Source organism: Aspergillus neoniger (assembly GCF_003184625.1).
Source record: "Aspergillus neoniger CBS 115656 unplaced genomic scaffold BO87scaffold_4, whole genome shotgun sequence".
NCBI classification, from domain to species: domain Eukaryota; kingdom Fungi; phylum Ascomycota; class Eurotiomycetes; order Eurotiales; family Aspergillaceae; genus Aspergillus; species Aspergillus neoniger.
The window spans coordinates 1,174,547-1,194,818 of NW_020291132.1; the positions used below are offsets into that span (position 1 = coordinate 1,174,547).

Here is a 20,272-nt window from a genome sequence, read left to right on the forward strand (position 1 = left end):
GCCGAGAAAAGCGTTCGTTCACGCAGTGTACGGCGTATATGTATGTACGTATCCTGCCGTTGGATATAAGTTATGCAGTGTGCTTGAATAGGATATGCTGTGCGTTAGCTTCTGCTACAGACTAGTCAGCTTGCAACTCCTACAAAAGACAGGTCATTTATGAGTAGATAGTTAGTAGCACTCGTGAAGATGTAGATTTCAATAGATCCAATCAAAGGCAAACATACATCGCAGCAGCAGCAGCAGCAGCATACTTCAAGTACAATAAGGCAGGCGGTAAGGATATGCTCTCCTCCTCCTCCGAAGGCGGTGAGATATCGATAAACCGTTTTTCGCATTTTTCTCCTCATGAGCAATTAAGCGTCTGGTGATTTGCGAAACTTGACGCATACGACTCTTTTGATTGCCTATTCACTTTTAGCCGGGAATATACTATCCTCTGGAATCCATTCCTCTAAGATTTCCCGCATTCGTGACTTGTGTGTCCCGCTACTAAGTCCTTCTCTCCTCCGCTCTCCCCTCAAGAATCACCACCACCACCACCACCACCACCACCACCTACCCCCTCAGTATACACCTCGAACGAACGACAATATACCAGACAATGCGCTAACCAGATCCGCAGGATCAACACCCTAATTCCATAAAGTCTCGATCAAAATGCCCGCCTCCGTCCACTCCGAAGAACAAGACCAGTCCATGCTGGACGCCTCCGCGCCCCAGGAAGAGCAGACCGACGTCCTCGAGCTGGACGAGAAGCGCATTGTTGTCGTACGTATACACTTCATACACTGTTAATATGAATACCTCCCGACTGCATGCTAATATCTCAACAAATGGGATAGTTGCCCGGCTCATCCGACACCGCAGCTTCATTCCAATTCGAGGGAGAGGGTCACACTCTGGGTAATGCGCTGCGATATGCGATTATGAAGAAGTGCGTCCACAACCCCCCCCTTTAAATTACACTGCTATGTTGGATCTTGCTAACGGGGTGGTTTTTTCTTGGGTACAGCCCCGACGTCGAATTCTGCGGTTACACTATCCCCCATCCTTCCGAGACGAAGATGAATCTTCGGATTCAGACTTATGGTTAGTAAACCCCTCCCTACCTCCCATTGGGTTGAGATAGATTGAAGACAGCTGATATTGACTGTGATTGACAGAAACAACCACCGCCGTCGAAGCCCTCGAAAAAGGTCTCGACACTCTAATGGATCTCTGTGATGTCGTTACGGATAAGTTCACCACTGCTCGGGATGACTTTAATGCTGCGCAGGCGGATCGCATGGAGGCTTAGGCATATATCTTTTTTTATTATACATATTATAGACTTTTGGGTGGTTATTGGCTTTGATGCTCTCTCTCTGTGTGTGTTATGATTTGCTATTTGATGGGATTGATGGCGTTGTGTGTGTAGAAAAGTTATACCTTTTCCTTCTTTTTTATTTTACTTTACTTTTCTTTATTCTTTGGGGGTGGTTAGGTGGGGTGTATTTATTGGGTGGGTGGGTAAGATGCAGGGGGTTTTGAGGTGGTGGATGGAGTGAGGGATACCATAGCATCTACTACAGCACTACTATATGCTCATAGATATGTGGGTTGATTATGTGGCCTGGGCTCTGTTGACGCTTGCTGGCTTTTAGCCCTGGATGTATGTATTGATCGGCTGTTCGTATCAAACAGTATAAAAGCCTAAAGTAGTGTCTATCTTATACGGACCGCAAGCCATTCGAAGACAGTCTACATGCTTACTACACAAGCAACCTCGAGTGATTCAAAAAACATCATGTAGTCAGACAATATTTACATAACACTCACACACACTCTATCAGCGTTCGCAGCCGTCAGAGAACTTTCAATGCTAAGGGATACCAGGAGTATAAAGGAGATAAATAAGAGATGATGGTGGGTGATGATAATTTCACAATTTCAATTGCGGCCTTCCAAGAAGCCCGAGATGAAGTTGGGAGGTAGCCGAGCACCGGGGTCCTCCTCGGGGCGGAAGTACTTCATCACATGCGACAGCTGCTTCCAGTAGTTGAGGGTTTCCTATTGATGTTGGTCAGTAACACATTATCCATACCATAATATGTGAAACTCAATTGGTTGATGTAGATTGTATTAATGGCAGCAATTGAGCATCGCTAGGCTGCCCAGTTCTCATAACTCACCTGGAACTCAGCATGACTCTGGTACAACAGCACATCAACAACGTTCAGCTGGTTGACGTAGCGGTGCTTCTCAAATTCCTGGCGGATCTTCGTACGGATAGCGGAGACGGGGAGGTTCAGAGAGTACATAGTCTGAATCTCGGGGGACTATATTATCGCAATTGAATGGAGTCATGTTAGTCTGGATGTTTCTCGTAGAATAGTAGTCATCGAATTTGGTGTTATGGTCCGTCGCAGGGTCTGTCTGGTAGACGCGGAGGGTCGACGGACGACCACACCGGGAACGCCAGGCCATTGATGAACGGGAATAGGTGATGGAGCATAGGTATTATCGAGTATAAGGATCACTGACCGCTCTAAGCCATTCTCTGTAAGACTTGAGGACACGGTGCTTCGCATCACCCCAGTTGGCAGCTACACAAGGCGAGAAAAGGTCAGCTCGGGATTCCGGCCATTGACGTCGCGGCAATTTCTAAAGGGTCGGACTTGGTCGGGACAACCGAGTCCTGGGAGGTAGGGGAAAACGTACAGGAGCGCGTGCGCTGAGCAAGGAAGGTCGGGTTGATGGTCATCTTGAATAGTGGCCTAGTGGTGAGGCTCGACAATGGCACACCTGGTATGAGAGGGGAGAGAAAGACGACGGTGGGGAGGGGGAGGGAGAGCGAATGGGGAAAAGGAAGGGAAGTTCGACGGACCAACCTCAAGGTGACGATGCGAGGAGATCGAAGTGGTGGAGGTCCTGCACTTCCCGGGTTGCGGCTCACCGCCTGCCTGTTTCAAAAAATTTCTCTTTCGGAGGCGTGATCTTGGAGGGTCCGGGGCTTCATTCGTTCCAATTCTTTTCTTCGGCTTGGATTCGGTTTATTTACTTGATTTTGGGTATATCTGAGGTCCGTGATATTTGTGCTATTTAGGCGACTGGATTTTTGTGGCTGGTTTTCCCGCTCCCCCACCATCGCAGGCGACAATCCAGATTTTCTCGTCTCCCTCTTTCGATACCCTCCATATCATCAATCCCGACACGCAGACTTAAACCGAAGCAATGGCGCCGACTAAGGGCCCCGCCGCTGGCAAGGCCTCGAACAAGGGCGACGGAAAGAAGAGCAAGCCCCTCTCGTCCGCATCGAAAGTGAACAAGAAAGGCGCCAAGCGCCCGCCGCCCAAGGAAGTCAAGGCGAAGGCGCGCACGGAGTCCAGTCTGTTGAAGAAGACGAAGAAGAGAGAATATACCGAGGAGGAACTGGGTCTGCCCAAGCTGAATGCGATCACCCCTGTTGGTGTGGTGAAGCCCAAGGGTAAGAAGAAGGGCAAGACTTTCGTTGACGATGCGGTACGTATTTCGTCCACTTCTAGGCCGTTGTATGACTGTCGCATCGACTAACAATGTTGCAATAGGAGGGAATGATGACTATCCTCGCCATGGTCAACGCCGAGAAGGAAGGACAGATTGAATCTAAGATGATGAAGGCTCGCCAGTTGGAGGAGATCCGTGAGGCTAAGAGAAAGGAGGCAGAGGCTAGACAGGCGCAGAAGAAGTCTAAGCTGGTGCGTATATATGCCTATGATTTCCCAATTGTCCTGTCAAAGGACTTTTATGATTCAAGGGTTGCTAACTGGTTTGATCCGAACAGGAGGAAGCAAAGCAGTCCATCCGCCAAAAACGCAAGCACAAGGGTGGCTCCAGCGAAACAAAGGATGAAGCGCCCAGCAAGGAGTCGTCTTCAAAGTCAAAAGGAAAGAAGAAGAGTGTTGCGTTTGCTTGAAATTCTATGTACAAAAGTAATTCTGTCTATACCGGGTCTATGTAGTTAGATGGGTTTCTGGCGTTATACTGGTCTATGTCTTCCGAAACAACGGCGTGCATGACACATGATGAGCATCTCTCCAATTGAAGCACTGATCCTATCAATGGGAGCAGTTCGGTTATGCAATATTTGTTGATTATGGCCTGATTTGCAGGTCGAGCTTGCGTTGCGCAGGAATGAATTTCGGCTTTGGTGCCGTATCTGCGTCCTTTTCGGGACCCGTATGGTGGGCAAGATGACCGGGAATCTTCTCGGGATCCTCAACCTTGAACGGCACGGTAAGGTCGACCTCCTTCGCCATGAGGTTCAGGAAATTCGCCACCTGGAACAGTTAGATGTAGATAGACAACTGGCAGGTAGCTTTCACATACCGGCTTCACAAACCACCTCCCACCTCCAAGCTCAAACCAGCCAAGATGTCCACCCCAAGAGGTAGTCATCATCACGCCGTACGGGGTTTGCGTCATCTCCTGGAATGGCAGTGCGGCAGCACAGGCAATCTGCCATCGGTTAGGATATGAATGCCCAGGTATGAGAAATTTGACTTACCGGGTCATCTTCGGCTTGTATAACAAAGAATGGAATACGAATACCGAGCATAGCATCGGTGGAAGAAGCATCGCGATAGTATGCTCCTTCAGTAGGGTAGCCCCACGACGCACATTGCAAAGCCCTATTCGTGTCTAACGTCAAACCCATGCAGATGCAGAAGATGCTTTCAGTGATTCTTACCTGTCGAACTCATGCAAATAAGTGATATTCCTCACCTCGTCAACGTCGATTCGCGGGTTCTTGGAGACCTGCTCCACGTGTCTGATGGTCTCGAGTCAGATGCAGAAAAACCAATGATTAAATGGATTTCACCTACCGTTCGAACAGATCCTTCATGCTCGTACCCATTACTTTGCTATAGACCTCGCGACCAATCAAGGTGCTTTGCAGATTTAGGGAGCCAATTTCGAGGTTCCAGGGGCTAGCACAGAGCACGGCGGCCTTCAACTCGCAGGCATCGCCCTCCTCGCCCAAGTACTGCGACCACGTCAGTCAATCCTAGTTACTTGTGCCTGACATAGACTTACATTAGCAAGAATGTTTGCGCCGAGCGAGAAACCTATTCCAAACAAGGGGCGATTCGGAAAAGTCTTCCGTAGCCATTTGACAGCCTGACGAATGTCCCAGGTAGCACGAGCATTGTAAAGCACACCAGTCGTAATCTTGGTTTGCGAGCAGCCTCTGGAGTTGACGACACAAGCTTCCCAGGTCTGATCCTTGATAAGAGGTGCAATCACATGGCGCAGATAAAGTTCATGTGATCCGCCGCTTAGGCCATGGAGAACCACGAGCATAGGCTTGGTGTCGTCCGAAGGAAGCGCAGCAAATTCATTCTCCGAGAAGAATGACGTCCGTTCGGGTAGCCCTGACGGCTGAGTATATTTCCTCTCGCTATCAGTCGCATGAGCGTCACTGGGCGGCTCATACGGATCTACCACGAAGTCTATCGCAAAGTGCCCAGACAACATCGGGTTCTCAGCCTCGAACATCCAGCGCTTGTAGTGTACCGGAACATTATCAAACTTCGCGGTCGTCCAGGCAGTCTGTAGATGACCATTGAAAAGGAAGGGGTTCAGCTGGCACGTCTTCGGAGTGGCAGTGCGACACAGGTCTGCCAGAGTCACTTGCGCCTGGGATCTAGAATTTCCCGCCTTTGTGGCCAGTAAGAGATTATTATCTTTCGCATGATAGTATGTGATCCGGCCATTAGGGCGGATCCATGAGAGCAGGCCCATTCCCAGCAGGCCCGCCACAAGAAGCGGTATGGAGAATGTGCTTAATAGGCTGAGGGGGGTGTCAACGAATGGCATGGAGAACCGGATCTGGTTGAAGTGTAACGCCAAAAGAAGATTCTATAAAGAACATGCACTAGATAGCACGCTATAATCACCTGCAGGTCTAAAAAGGGGAAACGGGAACCACAGGCGACACCGAACAGTGAAAGATGGGATGGAAAAAGACCCATCGATCTTGATTAATGCCTCGGCTTGATTGCCTCATCCAGTAAGGCTCATCTGATGTGCTTATCGGGACAGGACCTTATCGTTATCGCGCCGATCAGTCAGCAGTACTGAATGACTCAGCGGGGAGGATCATGAGGCACCCTCCACAAGATGAACACCCTCCCAGATCTCGACGTCACTTGATGTTGCATCTTTTATCCCCCCATCTGGTCGTGCTGTCCCGGAAAACGGTGTCGCAACAGACTGCTGAATTTTTAGAAGCATGAACATTCTTCAAGGGTGGGTTTGCGGGTCGCTGCAAGATCGATGCGGTAAACACAGGCCCGGATGCGGAAGCTCAGTGTAGGCCTTGATCCGATAGCATCATAGACTTCCTTAGCCGTTCCCCAGTTGGGCGAAACCCTTCCTACGGACTGATACGATAGCAGTCTAGATCCGTAGAGTGTTTGGATACAGTCGCCAATAAGAAGCTTAATCAAACAATCGGCCTTTTGCTCTTTGGTCCAACGGAATGACCCATCTTGTTGTATGTAATCCTGACGGCCTCTACTACGCTGTGACCCCGGCGCGTGCTCCGTTTGCGTGCGAATCTACAACCTTTGCGAAGGTTACTTTTTGAAGGTCAAAAGGCCCTCTCTCCCGTCTTTCTCTTAACAACTTATTTTGTCATGTGGCTCGCTGTCCTTTATATTTTCAAGGACACCATGATGCCCCAAACCCAGCAGAAAACGGGCTGGTATTCTTTCATCTTCTGAGTCCCTGTTGAATTTTGACTATAGATCACAGCACATATACCTTAATTTCTTGTTACTTACAAACAGACGATACAGTCTGCCACGACCGACGAAATGAGGTCCGATCTGCCGGTTGATATGGGATCTAGTTTCCGCCGTGCTGGGGAACGATTAAGGTCCATCGCAAAGATGAATCGCTGGGCGAAAACCCAGTATGAAGGAAAAGCCGGCGATAACGACACCATTACCAACTGCTATCTCCTTGCGCTACCGACAGAGCTGCTCCTGGAAATCATTTCTCACCTGTCTGTGCTGCCCGAGGCATGTCTGGCGCTGACCTGTAAACGCCTCTACTCGATATGCGGTGCTACCCTGGGCGCCAAACCCCTCCATTTCAGTCGAGACTTTGCACCGCTTTTCCACCACTACCGAAACGGACACAATTTCGTCACACCACGTTGGCAATTTATAAACTTGCTAGAAGATAATAGGTGGCGGGCATGTTCTCGATGCTTGAAACTCCACCCGCGGAGCTTCTTTCCCGCGCGAGAGCTGAAACGAAAGTCCGAGGATAGATCATGCAACCTAGGGAGTTCGGCAGGCGTAGTAGACCTGTGTCCTTGCAAGAAGTTGACCTTCCAGGATAAGGTGGAGCTTGTCGAACTCTTGAGGGTACGGCGAAAAACGATCACGGATTTGGCGGTCCAGTTTGGTTCCGGGATGAAGCAGCAGCGTTTCTGCTGGCATAGTTGCACTGAGGACTACGGATCGACGCAGCTAGATATTGAAATCTACCCTGAGCTGGACGACGAAGACCAATTGAAGATCAAGACAGAATACCGCTTGCGCACGGGTTCCGGCCAGCTCGGCAAAGAGGAGCATATGACGCCGCGATTTGGATGTGCTCACCGGTCCGTTGACTTATGGCTTTCGAGTGTCTGCCAGACGACTCTCTGTCGCCTTTATGACAACCAGTGCGCGTCCTGCAAGCGAATATCCGTATGTAATACATGCAATGCCTCACTCAGGTGTCCTCGCAAACAGCCATGTCGGGTGGACGATGAAACGGGACAAGCAACATACCATTTCTATACTGAAAGGTGCCTGGGAGGATCGGGGCCTGTACCAGATCAGACATGGGCAGCGCAGCGAATCCATCCCGCGGAGAATCTGATAGACGTCGCAAACTGCAGTGAGCTATGCCCGTGGACGATCCGAGAACATCCACCTCTGGAAGAAGCCCCGTCTTTGGAGATGAATATCCTCAATCCCGCTATACAGGATCAGTCGATGAATCAGCTGTATACCTCGATCAGTATGATTTAGGGTTGGTTGCTGTAGTCACGAATCTCATTGTGTGTGATGCGTTCTGTATGGACCTGGTTTCGGCGTTATGCAAGGACTCCTGGGGTTTGAATAGCTTGGTTAGTAAGGGTGTATAATGGCTCGATTATTGATTCAGGGTGGTGTTGGGCTTGTTTGTTATAGAGGGAAAGGGTTCGGGATATAATTGGTATAGTATAGTTAAGCTAGAGAGGGTGTCAACGGAAAGACCCATACAATGCACATGATATAACGCTCTGTATGCATTTTCGAAAAAATGGATAGTCCAGATATTCAGCTAACACGGGTTGTTCCGTCTACCGAGTAAAGTACTGGAGTAATGTCCTTGTAGCAATCAAGCCATGGATGGTAGAACTCACCTGATCGCGCCTCACCTGACCGCCCGGGGGTTTCTCCGACCCGACGCGGAAACGGAAAAGGCGGCGCGATCCAGAGGAACAAGAAAGATAGAGAGTCATTCCCAAAATTTAGAAGCATCCTCGTCGTCTCGCTATATATACTTCCCGGGAATAGCAGAGCGCAGTGGATTGATGAGCATTGTCTGCGTCTTGGGGCGATGAGCTACCCACCACCCCATAACGGCCCATATCCTTCGCAGTATATGCAGCAACCCCCCAATCTGCCGCATCACCAGCAGACCATCCACCCGCAGCAGCTACTGTACAACAACAATGTCAACGCGAGCGCTTCGCCATATCAATATGGGAAGCCGGTGGTCTATCCCCAGGTCATGATCCCGGCGTATCCTGCTTACGCGCAGACTTATAACCCGCAGCCGCCGCAACAACAGCAACCTCCTCCTCCACCACCTCAACAGCCTCCACCCCAGCAGCAGCCGCAACAGCAATATGTGAATCCGTCGGATTTGTTCAACCCACCACCACTTGCTTCTACCTCGCCTCCTCAGTTCACCAATAGTCCGTCTCAATATGCCGCACAACCAGCGGTGTCTGTTGCAGGCAACAGCCGCTCCCCAGTCCTCCCTACTTCTACCCCCGCCCAATCCACGTACTATGCCGCCCCAGATCTAAACCAAGCGAATCAAACCCCCAACAATTACCCTCAACCTACATCCACTACGCCCTCAGTTCAAGTGCCGACTCCCGCTGCTGCTGCCCCTGCGGTCGCGGCCGCGGCTGCGTCTCCTGCCCCTGCTCCTGCTGCTAAACCGGTTGCTGCCAAACCCGTCCCCGTTAAGCCAGCCGCGGCCAAACCTGTCGCCCAAACTCCCCCGGCACCATCCCCTAAGCCTGTACAGGTGTTAATCCCAGCTCCTACCCCAGAAGTGCAGCAGAAAATCCAGCGTCCTCCCCCCAAAAAGCAAGCGCAGCGACAAACTGGCCAAAAACCTACACAGAAATCAGCAGGCGCGCCGATCGACTATCAAGTGCTGCTGTTGGCCATGGCTGATGAGTATCTGAATGCTGCCCACAGTCATGGCACGTTGGTGGCCTTGTTAAGACGGGAGATGGAGATGGACGAGTATTACAAATTAGTTGCTACAGGTCTTGGTTGCTTGGAAGCTGTTCTCAAGGTACGCTGGGACTCTTGATCCTTGACGCGAACGCATGTTGCGGTGATGCTGATTAATGTGGCGCAGAACTGGCGGCTTCAGCCTCGGGTTGAAGCTCTAGTCCGATTACGTTATGCCCGTATATTGTTCGAGGAAACGGACAACGACCTTGAAGCGGAGACAGCATTAAGCAAAGGTGTACGTTTCATTCCTGCCCTACATCTTGTTGCTTTTGCTAACTTTGTTGTATAGATTGACCTTTGCGAAAGGGTGAGTTCTTTCATCTTTTCCATTCGTGGAGCTATTGCGATAATGAGGTACTAATAAATGCAGAATCGGATGCTTGATCTGAAGTATAGCATGCAGCATCTGTTGGCGCGAATGCTGTACAAGACGAATCCAAAAGCCTCGCTGAAAGCTGTTGATGGGATGATTCAAGATGTCGAAGCGTATGTACCGTTGACGCCATTATATCAAATTTATACTGAACTCATTAGGTATCGCCACTCCGCCTGGGAATACGCTTTTCGTTTTCTTCGAGTGTCTCTTTCACTTTCCTCATCGGCCCATCAAGATTCAGTGTCGGCACTGCAACACCTTCACAAGATTTCCACCATGGCCAGCCGCAATGGCGATAGGGCTGTCTCAGCCATGTCTGCGATAATTGAAGCTCTAGCGCACCTTCAGCAAGGATCCGGGTTTGACTCGGTCGAGCAAGCCCAGCGTGCAGTAGCAGTAGCGCGGAGTCACCAACTCAACGACGAGCTCCGACATATCCCACAGCTAACGACTTTAGTCCAAATTGTCGATATTTGCTGCAGTCTACTTGAATACGACATCAATCAATCATCGCAAAAGCTGAAGATGCTGCAAGATTTGATGGACGAACGCTTAAACGACTCGAATTGGCGCAGCGATGGATCATTCTCAATCCCATTGAATGGCAAGTCGGCCGGACCGTCTTCCATTGACACCGGGGACATCCTCCAGGTCCAGAGTGGCACGCTGCTGTTAAGCTTTAATTGGCTACCCCAGCACGATCTCTACGCGCTTTGCTACTTCCTCAGTTCGATCACACTGAGTTGCAAAAACTCGTATGATGGACGTAAGGCAGAGAAGTTCTTGCAGGAGGGCACTCGTATGTTAAAGGGTTAGTACACCTGATTTGGCGAAGGTCATCTCAATTCTTCTCAAATGTGTTATTGACGGTATTGTCACAGGAAGTTTCAAGGCGCCACAAGAGATCACAGAATCGGTGGTTAATGCGAACAGACGCGTTCAGTGGCGCAGGATTCTCTACTGCAACCTGCTCGTTCAGCAGGTTTTCCTTGCTTGCGGTCGCACAGATTGGGAGCTAGCCAGCAAAACACTGAAGGAACTTCATGAAGAAGGTCAGGAGCTTGGCGACCAGCTCCCAGATACCGTTGAGTGCCTAATGGAGTATGCTACTGGTGCTATTGCGCAAGCAACCGGCGACCTCAACGCAGCTCTGAACGCCTTTCAATCCCCTCTTCTCTCATTATCCACGAACTTCAGCAAGACGGCGCGCAATGAGCCACGCCGCGACATCGCTATTCTCGCCGCTCTCAACACCGTCCTCATCCTCCGCGATCCCACCCATCCCTCTCACTCCCACCTACCCGCCGTCTTATCTACTGTGGAATCCTTCTGCACTGGCAGTCCCAACAAGTACATCCAAGCAGCATACTACCTGGTCTGCGCCACCGTCCAGACTGAGTCCACGATCCAAACGAAGCAATACCTACAACAAGCCCTCCAATCCGCCACGGCAATCAGCAACAGCCAAATCACCTGCATGACCCTAACCTTCATGAGCTGGAAATACTTCCGTGGCGTCGTCGGCGAACAAGCCGAGAAAAGTGCCCGAGCGGGCCGCGCCATGGCTAAGAAAGCCAACGACCGGCTCTGGGTCAGCGTCACCGACGAAATGCTAGCCGAAACGCTAGAACGTCAAGGAAAGAACGAGGAGGCCAAAGGCGTGCGGGAAGAAGGTCATCGCGTAATGATGGGATTGCCGTCTGCTTTGAAGAGGCCTGTATGATGGATGCAGGCTTTACCTCGGTCCTTTTCTTTCTTCTTCCTCCTTTCTACCACTTGTTGTTGGTAGTGGCGGTTGCTTGACTTGCTATTTAGCCCACTTTTTTTGTAATTCTCTACCATACCTCTTTTCCACATTCCCATCCTCCTTATTACCTCTGCCCCCCTTTCATATCCTTTTTCTTTTCTTGCTTTCTATATCTCTGTAGTGTGGTGTTTACGGCTGAAGTTCAGTTCATGATACCATGTTAGGGCTGTTCTATCCATGTGTCTTATCTGCTGCTCTATCTGTCTGGGGCTGTGGGGGGGTTGGTTGTTATTAGGGTGTTTGGCGTCATGTGATGACATTGATAAAAGGGAGTGCACGCGTGTGAGTTGTTCCATTTGTGTGTGGAAATAAATAGTTGATACAATAAGATCCCGGTTTCAGGTGACAATTAGATATTTGGTATTTGATCTATAAGATCAGACATCAAGGTACATTCATTGATGATGGCTGACTCGACATACACAGGATGATCGATCCAGTCTGTCTGACTGGCCATATATGAGGTGGATGGAATAGATAGTACACCTTTCATGTTCGATTCAACGGACATAATAAGTAGGTTGTTGTGTTGTTATACACGCACACGTGACAGAGCCGGTAGTCAAACGGCGATGAGTCAACAGTTAATCAATCAAGAGGTAGGTAGGTTAGATAGGTAGGTAGGTGAGATCAAAAACGGTAGAAAGTTTGTAACAGCATCAAACAACGGCTTCAAAAAACAACAAAGAAAGAAAAGACCCCGCGGTTCGCCTTAAGACCCCGTAACCTTTCCATACGCCTGCGACCCTATACAACACCAAGTGGCAGCAAAAATAAAATGATGATGAACGAGATTTCCCCACTGTTGGATTATAACAAAGTCGGAAAGGAGAGAAGTAAGATAGAGAAAGAGATGAAATCAGACAGGTGGTGGGGTAGAGTAGGTAGATGGTGAAAGTAGACAAGAAACTGGCTTTTGTTCATGGGCGTTTTGTCTGAATTTCGATCTTTTCTTTGGACCTGTTCTTCTTCTCCTTTTTGAATGATAGAAGGGGTATTTATTGGTGTGATGTTTAGCCCAAACCACCCCAGACACCACGGATGCGTCGAGCAAGTTGAATATCTTTCTGCATGATGGTCACGCGCTTGGCGTGAATCGCGCAGAGGTTGGTGTCCTCGAAGAGATGTACAAGGAAAGCTTCGGCTGCTTCCTGGAGCGCTTGGATCGCATGCGACTGCCACCGCAGCTCGGCGCCAACTTCTGAAGGGAGGAGGTCAAGCGCGACCTCGCGGACCAGCCGAGCGAAAGGAAGCTTTTGGATAAGCAGATCGTACGAGCGCTGGTACTTGCGGATCTCCTTGAGAGCCACGGTTCCGGGCTTGTAGCGGCGTACACGTCCTTGTGGTGTGGGGTCACCAGCTGCGAGGATGTCAATTTCTCATTCTTCAAGAGAGAGCGGAGCAGAGAGTGAGATCTGAATTGAAGTTTGTGGGAGAGGGTACGCACGCTGAACATCGGACTCTCTGGGTGCCTTTCCAGCAGGCCTTTTCCCTCCCCTAGTCGCTCCAGTGGATTTGCGCACTTTCTTGGCCGCCGGCGATGCCGTTGTAGCTGCTGTTGAGGAGCTTGCGGCAGCACGGTCGCCAGCTGTTGATTGTCGCGGCGCCGCCGTAACGCTCTTGCGACCGCGACCGCGACCACCTGTCTTGGGGGGCATGTTGACTTCCTTAGCGCTTGACGAGCAATTGACCGGTTCGGTGTTCAAGACGAGAGGGGCGAAAGAGGGGTAGCTTTCTGGAACTCCTTCGCACCGGGCGAGTCAATGACACTTGAAGTTCGGTGGTGTAGAGCGATGCGCGAGATCGTCCTCCGGCGGCCTGAGGCTTTGTATAATGAACTCTAGGTGCGATTGAGTGCCACGCTTGAGAAATAAGCTACAAGGTGATAGCCGCGGAGGAGGGTTTGTCAGGGATGAATTTGCATGCGAGAGGGACCCATCCGGGAGGCCGAACGGACTATGAAGTGATGGAATCCCCAGCCATCCGAAATCCTGTCCGAACGCGTGCGAGGCGCGTCTTGGAGGCGTCGAAGCGCGCGGGAGCGACACGTGACATATGCGCCGGGGGGGGTGACAGGTGACACCTGAGGCCAAAAGGCCAGCTGGAGCTCGGCGATTACGGCGGAAGTAAACTGGCAGTTATTTAGTTGGTGATTCGACATCATCCCCTTATCGATCATACTTGCCCGTCTTCTCGAGTTCTTAACCGCCAAAAGACAAATATCTACATCCTCGCTATTTCGCTTATCGCATCGTATCCGCCAACCGAATATCCTCCCCTCGCTAAGTCTAATCGCAACGTTCGCAACTCTTATCTATCCATCCTCGATCATGGCCGCCATCTGGGGTAACGGCGGGCAGGCTGGCCAGTTCCCGCTGGAGCAATGGTTCTATGAAATGCCCCCTGTGACTCGATGGTGGACAGCAGCCACCGTTGCCACTTCAGTCTTGGTTCAATGTCACGTCCTCACCCCATTTCAGCTGTTTTATAGCTTCCGCGCAGTCTATGTCAAGTCTCAGGTGCGTCGCAGCTAGTCCTTCCGTCCACATGTATGAAGTAGACGAACAATGCGGCTAACCATCGCATAGTATTGGCGTCTATTAACGACCTTCCTATACTTCGGACCACTCAATCTCGACTTACTATTCCATGTGTTCTTCTTGCAGCGATACTCGCGCCTCTTGGAGGAATCGTCAGGGCGATCGCCGGCCCACTTCTCGTGGCTTCTGTTCTACGCCATGGCCTCTCTCCTCGTTCTCTCGCCATTTCTCTCGCTTCCCTTCTTGGGCACGGCCCTTTCTTCCAGTCTGGTCTACATCTGGAGTCGTCGCAACCCGGAAACTCGCCTCAGCTTCCTGGGAATGCTGGTCTTCACCGCCCCATACCTCCCCTGGGTCCTGATGGCATTCAGCCTGGTCGTCCACGGCATCGTGCCCAAGGACGAAATCTGCGGCGTTGTCGTCGGCCACGTCTGGTACTTCTTCAATGACGTCTACCCTTCGCTTCACGGTGGCCATCGTCCTTTCGACCCCCCTATGTGGTGGGTGCGTCTGTTTGATTCCGGTCCTGCAGAACGAGGCACCGACGCGGCCAACGTCAACGGGGACTTCGCCGCTGCTGCAGCACCCGAAGTTCGGTGAGCTATTTGTGCACCCGTTAGGCGTTGTTGCATGGCGATCTAAGATAAGAATCGTCCGCGCAATCGCCCTGGAAACGTCAGCATATACGCATGTACTGCCGACAGCTCGCTCCGACATGCGCAGAGCATGAGAACATAATACTGTCGGGATATAAGCAAGGGCCACGGCGGCAAATCTGGCGAACTTCTTATCGTGTGGCTTGTCTTGTCTTGTCCAGGGAGAGTCATTTGATCTACCCCCACGCTGCCGTGGCTGGTTGCGCTCTGGCCTCCTACCAGAAATGTCGCAAAGGCCATCAGAATCCCGAGTATCGACATCCGAGAGACAGAACAACAAACATATTCCGCCAACCAGTGAAGGAGTTGGAATCACTTGGTGGGGAAGATGTGGAAGAAAGGAAGAAAGAAGTATCACGAAGGTCATAGCGGGCGCTCAGTCTGCGAGATTTAGTCATAGGCGTCTCCGTAAGAGAAACAGACTAACTATCATGGCGATCAATCAGCTAGTAGTTCAATGAATATACCCAAACCATGTTTTTAAGCCTGATAACAATTTACAGGAGGGGCAAGGGAGGTGGTTCGTGTGAACGCATGGATGCATGAGGCTGCCTCCTCCTATATGCAGTAGGAATACCGTAGTACCTAGCATTCCAATTACCTGAAAGGGAGGGAGGAAGCGAGGGGGAAGAGCGGCCCACGTGTCGATCCAGGGTGTGCAAGCAAGCTCGAAGGTTGGGGTAAATTCTCCGCAATAATGTCTATCCTAATGTCGCTTTCTTTACTTTCTTAATCGCTGCTGCCTCTTCCCACTTTTAATCATTGCCATACAGACTTGTTGTTTGCTAGGATCTTGGACCCTGGCCATTCCATCGGCTACTGTATCGTATGGTTTGATCTATTAGGGTTGATCTGGATTTATCCATCTCTATCTACCCGCGTTATGTAGCACAGCTGGTATAGTTACCGTGGCTTCAGGACTACTACTTCGCCCGGGCGTTGATCAATACGATGGAGAATGACGCTTTGAGTCGATCAAAAACAAGACAGTCTCAATTCCCTCATTATGAAGACTCGCTATCTACTATACGGAGTACAGTGCGGGATTAAAACATGCTCTGACCTCATCCCACTTACAGATCATCGGGTGAGAGTGGGGGGTGATTGACATGAACAAATCAACCACGGGGCAGGGGTCCTTGATGATGCATATCCCCTACACAGTAGGCTGGGTTATATACTTGTGTGTTTATTGGATGAAAGGTCCGAAACGGTTTCTGATTAGCAAGATAAGTAGGTAGGTAGGTCATTCACTAAATTTGGAGGAGGTGGTGGTGGACGTTAGTAGTAGATGAGGGCTGGGCGAGGCCTCGTCTGCCTGCGTGTAAGCAGATTGGTGAGATGAAATGGGTGATTTCTTTTGATAGATTCATGATTTGTTCTTTGTCTTCGTGAAACGTTAGTACTATTACTTAGGTATTCTAGTCTAAAAACGAATCAGTCAACATTTTGATTGGATTATGAGAGAGAAGGGGCAGATAGGAAGCCGAGTACGAGTACGCGGAAGCCCAAACAGGGGGACAAACAGGGAACCACCGGGGCTCGTTTCTGGTCGGTTGAAACACACCACAAGAAACAGATAAATGTAGCACATAATTAACTCCTGCTGCCATCGACAAACCAGGATCTGGCACAAAGGAACATGCGACTCGACAACCGCGGGTCGTTGCCATGCATTCCATTCCCTACCTAGTTATTTTCTCCTCTTCTAGTGGACCTAAACATGGAAAGCCAGCCACTCAGTCAAGATCGGTTCCTTTCTTGCGCCAATCTGGGTATGTTGAAAGGTCTGATTGGATGTGTCTCCTGGTAGCATGGATTAAGGCCCCCCTCTCTCCATGTGTGGATGTGGGTCCGTGGGTTATTTTCTCTAACCGTCGAATTTTCCTCTTCTTTTTTTTTTTTTTTCTTTTTTCTTTTTTCTTTTTTTCCCTCTTTATCTTTGGTTTGGAAAAGACTTGGCATTTCTCTGGGGAAGAAATCCAGATTGGTGGGTGTGCTTTGCTGGTCGGATAAAGTGTGAAACGGCCCCCAGTTTGGACGGATAGTGGCAAAGCATGGCTGCATGAGACCTATCTTAGTAGCAGACCACTTTTGTACTATCTTGGAGTTGGAGGGTTCTGTCTGTGTCTGGCCCTTTCTTTTCTCCCCGGGCCCTGTTTGAACCATTTGCCCTTTCACATGGGAAGGTTACGACGACCCCACGCCAAAAATACTTGTGCAGTATCCACCACTAACTCACTCCATAGCCCGCCTAATCTGTCAAATCTGATATCAGTGGAGCTCGGATGAATTTGCCAGCGAAGTGCCCACCAAGAAAAAATCAGTGAGGATACACGGTGGTGCCTGTGGTGGTCGGCGGGTTAACCACCGACCGCCGATTCTCCGTCTCTCAGCAAACTCACTCGTACTCGTAAATCCGGCTCCAAGAGAACTTGGAAATGGAAATCCCGACCAGGGTCCATGGGGTGCAATCAATGGCTGTAACAAGCTCGGCGGGTAAAACGTTCTCCATCCATCCCAGTTGTTTCCAAACTATGCCTGTGTCCCAGCCACGAACCTCCGACACCAGATTGTGGCTGGACAGACACCCTAGGCAACTGAGTTAATCCATTAATTCAGGTGGCGAGAGGTCTCTCTTGTCCGTCTTACTCTCTTCTAAATATGGACCCTCGAATGAATAAACAAGCCTTTCTGGATGGATAAAGCGCTTCCCACTTCTGCCTGATCACCTCGTTTCGATGCGAAGGAAGGATGGATGGATGGATGGGCGGTGCTGGGCCCCGCTGTGATTACTCGCTCATTGCCGGGCACATCAGATATCATGTTATACATCGGCAAATGCCAGTCAATCACAATCAATCGTGTTGCTCTGTTAGACGCCGAAGTTTGGGCTGGGCTGTGTGTTCCACCGAGCCTTATCTGCAATCTACTGTGTGCTGTGTATTGGACCTGCCTTTATTGGTAAATGCCTCAGACACCGAGCAGTTACTGGCTAACAGTGTAATAGGGCAAATTGACAAGAGGACAACTCGACTACTGTAAGTAGGTACGGACAGATCACGTACTGCTAGCCACTTAATCCTGCGTAAGTGCACATGGTTCATCTACAAATCACTACTTGTACTTTGTAGATTACAGCTTGCATCATGTCCAATCACCATTGCAATTGACGGCTGCCGCCGGCGTCACCACTAAACACACAGTGCATGGACTACATCTGGGAAGCAGCCAAACACTGGTGATAGGCTTACCTATGGAACCATTGCCAACGAACTGATCTGGCCCTGTCACTTCAATGCAGTCGATGCTGCAGCTGCCGTGTCACACAAGGACAATTGTTTTTCTCGAGATGCAACCTGGAACTTTATGCACGGGCGGCTTCGACAGCAGAGCTCCGCGGTGTTAACAAAAGGTAGACATTTGAAAGTACGAAAGCAGACAGAAGTCAAGGAAAACCACACAGTAGTACAGAGTAGTTGAAACGGCAGTGGTTGTTGAGTCGTTGACACTTTGACTGCAGTACTGGCAACTACGGGTCAAGGGAGATATGGAGCATGGCCCAAGAATTTACGACGGAACTAGTACCTGTCTAGTTTGATGAATCCATGCGATCCAAACCGACTATCACACTTTCCTGTAGTCCCTAGAATTGAACTTCTGGACGTAGCGTGCAGCGCTATGGATTTAGTCCAGCTAGTTAGTCGCGAACAGAGTGTTTGTTTGGTCGTTCAACTTGCCCTTGTTCCCCAACGTTTCTCAACAATCTCTTCCACAATACTTCCATACTATTATTATTGTTGCTTTTTTTTCTCGGATAATTTGCTTTTCCTTCTGCGTAGTCCGCATTGGCACGGTAATAGTTGCGACCGTTATTAGCTAGCTAGTTAGCTGGATGTGCAAAAACCATAAATTAGGCCAACTCCGTCATCGTGGTGGAAGGCCGCGTCTTCTACCCTAAGTAATTGGCTCGCTGGTGCGAAAAGAGCGCATCACCGACTGAGCGATACCGAGGAACTGAATTAGGCAACAAAGATTCTCACGATGCGGCAATGATGAGGGGACTGGGGAGGGAGGATCGAGTGGTGGCGTCTTCGATTCATGTTCCGAACCAACTAAAACGAATTTAACTTACTCTTTTCTGCCTGTGTACCAGATGCCACAGATCCATGGGAAAGAATGCCAGAAGCATATTGGGGGTGAAACCACCGAGGCCTGCGTAATCGCCCCTCAATGGTTTGGCGGAGGAGCCACTTTCTTACTAGCGACTAGTGACTTTGTGGTTAGTCTTCTTCTTATCTGTGAGGATATCCGTCTTTTTACTTTTTGATTATTGCTTTATTTGCTCTCCTCAATTACCTTTTTTTTTTTTCTGCTTTCCCCCTCGCTTTCCTCGCCTAATTGGATTAGCGTGGATGGCTGTCGGCCAGTCATCGTCGGTTACATAAGCGGGTTTACCTTTCACCGTGGCCCCGTGGGATTGCCAAAGATGGCCCCACAGTCCGATTGCAGTAATTAGTGGCCCGTCTTTAACGAGGCTACTAACCTAGAATGAACTGGAGAGCTATTGATTTGGGGGAGAGAGTTACCGTTTAACCGCCGGCCGAGTAGTGGCTCAGCCATCATCATCAGGTTGGGACTCCCTTTCCAAATGATCTCTCTTTATCCTTCCGGAAGAGTAGTAAGTTTATCAGCTGGAAGGAATGAACCACGAGGTCCTAGGCGTCATCGATGAACATGGCTCAGAGGGAAGATAATGGCAGTGCGAGATGATGATGATGAGATCACCAGGTGCTGATTCCGGGGTGAAAATAGAAACCACGTACTACTACTAGCTGGTAGCTGGATATACTTTGATGGCGGTGCAGTGTGTCATTGGCACTGCAGTGAGGAGGACCTATTTCTCTCTCTCCTCATGTACAGTATTGTTCTGGATTTAACGAGGTCTTCTATAGCAATTTAATTTGATTACTATTTATTATTCAAATTAATTATAATATTAAATACGTAGTAGTAAACTCCTCAACAAGTTACGAGTCTCCCCGACATGGCTAGTCCCAGTCGGCAAATGGGACTAACCAAACCAGGCATCGAGACGACTGAAAGAGTCTTAGTGGCGGAGGCTTAGCAACTGGCGCCAACCTAAAGCATCCACACCAGCATCTCCACTTTTATTTGGCTTGGTGTCTCCCCACTGTTTTGCTCACTCTGTCTCTCTGTTTGTGTCTGTCTCTCGGTCTCGCTTTCTTTCCCCCAGAGAGGAGGCGCCTTTCCTTAGTTTCTGCCCCCCCTTTAACCCGAAGCTGTGTCCCCTGGCGCTGATGACGGTCCATTCAGCGCAATTC

At 49.9% G+C, this 20,272-nt stretch overlaps 7 protein-coding genes across 7 annotated transcripts; 4 read left to right on the plus strand and 3 right to left on the minus strand.

Moving 5' to 3' along the window:
- The first annotated feature begins 222 nt into the window (after positions 1–222).
- BO87DRAFT_373293 (DNA-directed RNA polymerase core subunit RPC19) lies at positions 223–1,475 on the plus strand. Its single transcript, XM_025622510.1, has 5 exons — positions 223–569; positions 626–771; positions 846–937; positions 1,016–1,092; positions 1,167–1,475. The coding sequence occupies exons 2-5, from the start codon at positions 661–663 to the stop codon at positions 1,298–1,300; spliced, it is 414 nt and encodes a 137-aa protein (XP_025483920.1). The 5' UTR covers positions 223–569; positions 626–660; the 3' UTR covers positions 1,301–1,475.
- Positions 1,476–1,793: 318 nt separating this feature from the next.
- Positions 1,794–2,865, minus strand: BO87DRAFT_373295 (putative NADH-ubiquinone oxidoreductase B14 subunit). Its single transcript, XM_025622511.1, has 4 exons — positions 2,704–2,865; positions 2,527–2,588; positions 2,175–2,321; positions 1,794–2,052 (listed from the first exon to the last, which is right to left on the minus strand). The coding sequence occupies exons 1-4, from the start codon at positions 2,744–2,746 to the stop codon at positions 1,933–1,935; spliced, it is 372 nt and encodes a 123-aa protein (XP_025483921.1). The 5' UTR covers positions 2,747–2,865; the 3' UTR covers positions 1,794–1,932.
- A 70-nt stretch (positions 2,866–2,935) lies between these two features.
- Positions 2,936–4,286, plus strand: loc1. The gene is made up of 3 exons (XM_025622512.1): positions 2,936–3,504; positions 3,570–3,719; positions 3,806–4,286. The coding sequence occupies exons 1-3, from the start codon at positions 3,217–3,219 to the stop codon at positions 3,935–3,937; spliced, it is 570 nt and encodes a 189-aa protein (XP_025483922.1). The 5' UTR covers positions 2,936–3,216; the 3' UTR covers positions 3,938–4,286.
- On the minus strand, positions 4,116–5,947 carry BO87DRAFT_351370 (putative hydrolase, alpha/beta fold family; the record flags this gene model as incomplete). The annotated part of the gene is made up of 6 exons (XM_025621128.1): positions 5,059–5,947; positions 4,848–5,008; positions 4,712–4,792; positions 4,529–4,652; positions 4,351–4,479; positions 4,116–4,301 (listed from the first exon to the last, which is right to left on the minus strand). Exons 1-6 carry the CDS (start codon positions 5,839–5,841, stop codon positions 4,116–4,118), a joined length of 1,464 nt encoding a protein of 487 aa, XP_025483923.1. The 5' UTR covers positions 5,842–5,947.
- Positions 5,948–6,668: 721 nt separating this feature from the next.
- Positions 6,669–12,073, plus strand: BO87DRAFT_404004 (uncharacterized protein). The gene is made up of 9 exons (XM_025625822.1): positions 6,669–8,043; positions 8,266–8,310; positions 8,350–8,380; positions 8,586–9,606; positions 9,673–9,783; positions 9,838–9,855; positions 9,919–10,034; positions 10,083–10,735; positions 10,806–12,073. Exons 1-9 carry the CDS (start codon positions 6,843–6,845, stop codon positions 11,645–11,647), a joined length of 4,038 nt encoding a protein of 1,345 aa, XP_025483924.1. The 5' UTR covers positions 6,669–6,842; the 3' UTR covers positions 11,648–12,073.
- A 420-nt stretch (positions 12,074–12,493) lies between these two features.
- On the minus strand, positions 12,494–13,513 carry BO87DRAFT_168161 (histone H3 family protein). Its single transcript, XM_025618313.1, has 2 exons — positions 13,179–13,513; positions 12,494–13,091 (listed from the first exon to the last, which is right to left on the minus strand). Exons 1-2 carry the CDS (start codon positions 13,387–13,389, stop codon positions 12,745–12,747), a joined length of 558 nt encoding a protein of 185 aa, XP_025483925.1. The 5' UTR covers positions 13,390–13,513; the 3' UTR covers positions 12,494–12,744.
- Positions 13,514–14,061: 548 nt separating this feature from the next.
- derA (putative ER-associated proteolytic system protein Der1) lies at positions 14,062–14,871 on the plus strand (the record flags this gene model as incomplete). The annotated part of the gene is made up of 2 exons (XM_025619112.1): positions 14,062–14,250; positions 14,320–14,871. The coding sequence occupies 2 exons, from the start codon at positions 14,062–14,064 to the stop codon at positions 14,869–14,871; spliced, it is 741 nt and encodes a 246-aa protein (XP_025483926.1).
- Positions 14,872–20,272: the final 5,401 nt, after the last annotated feature.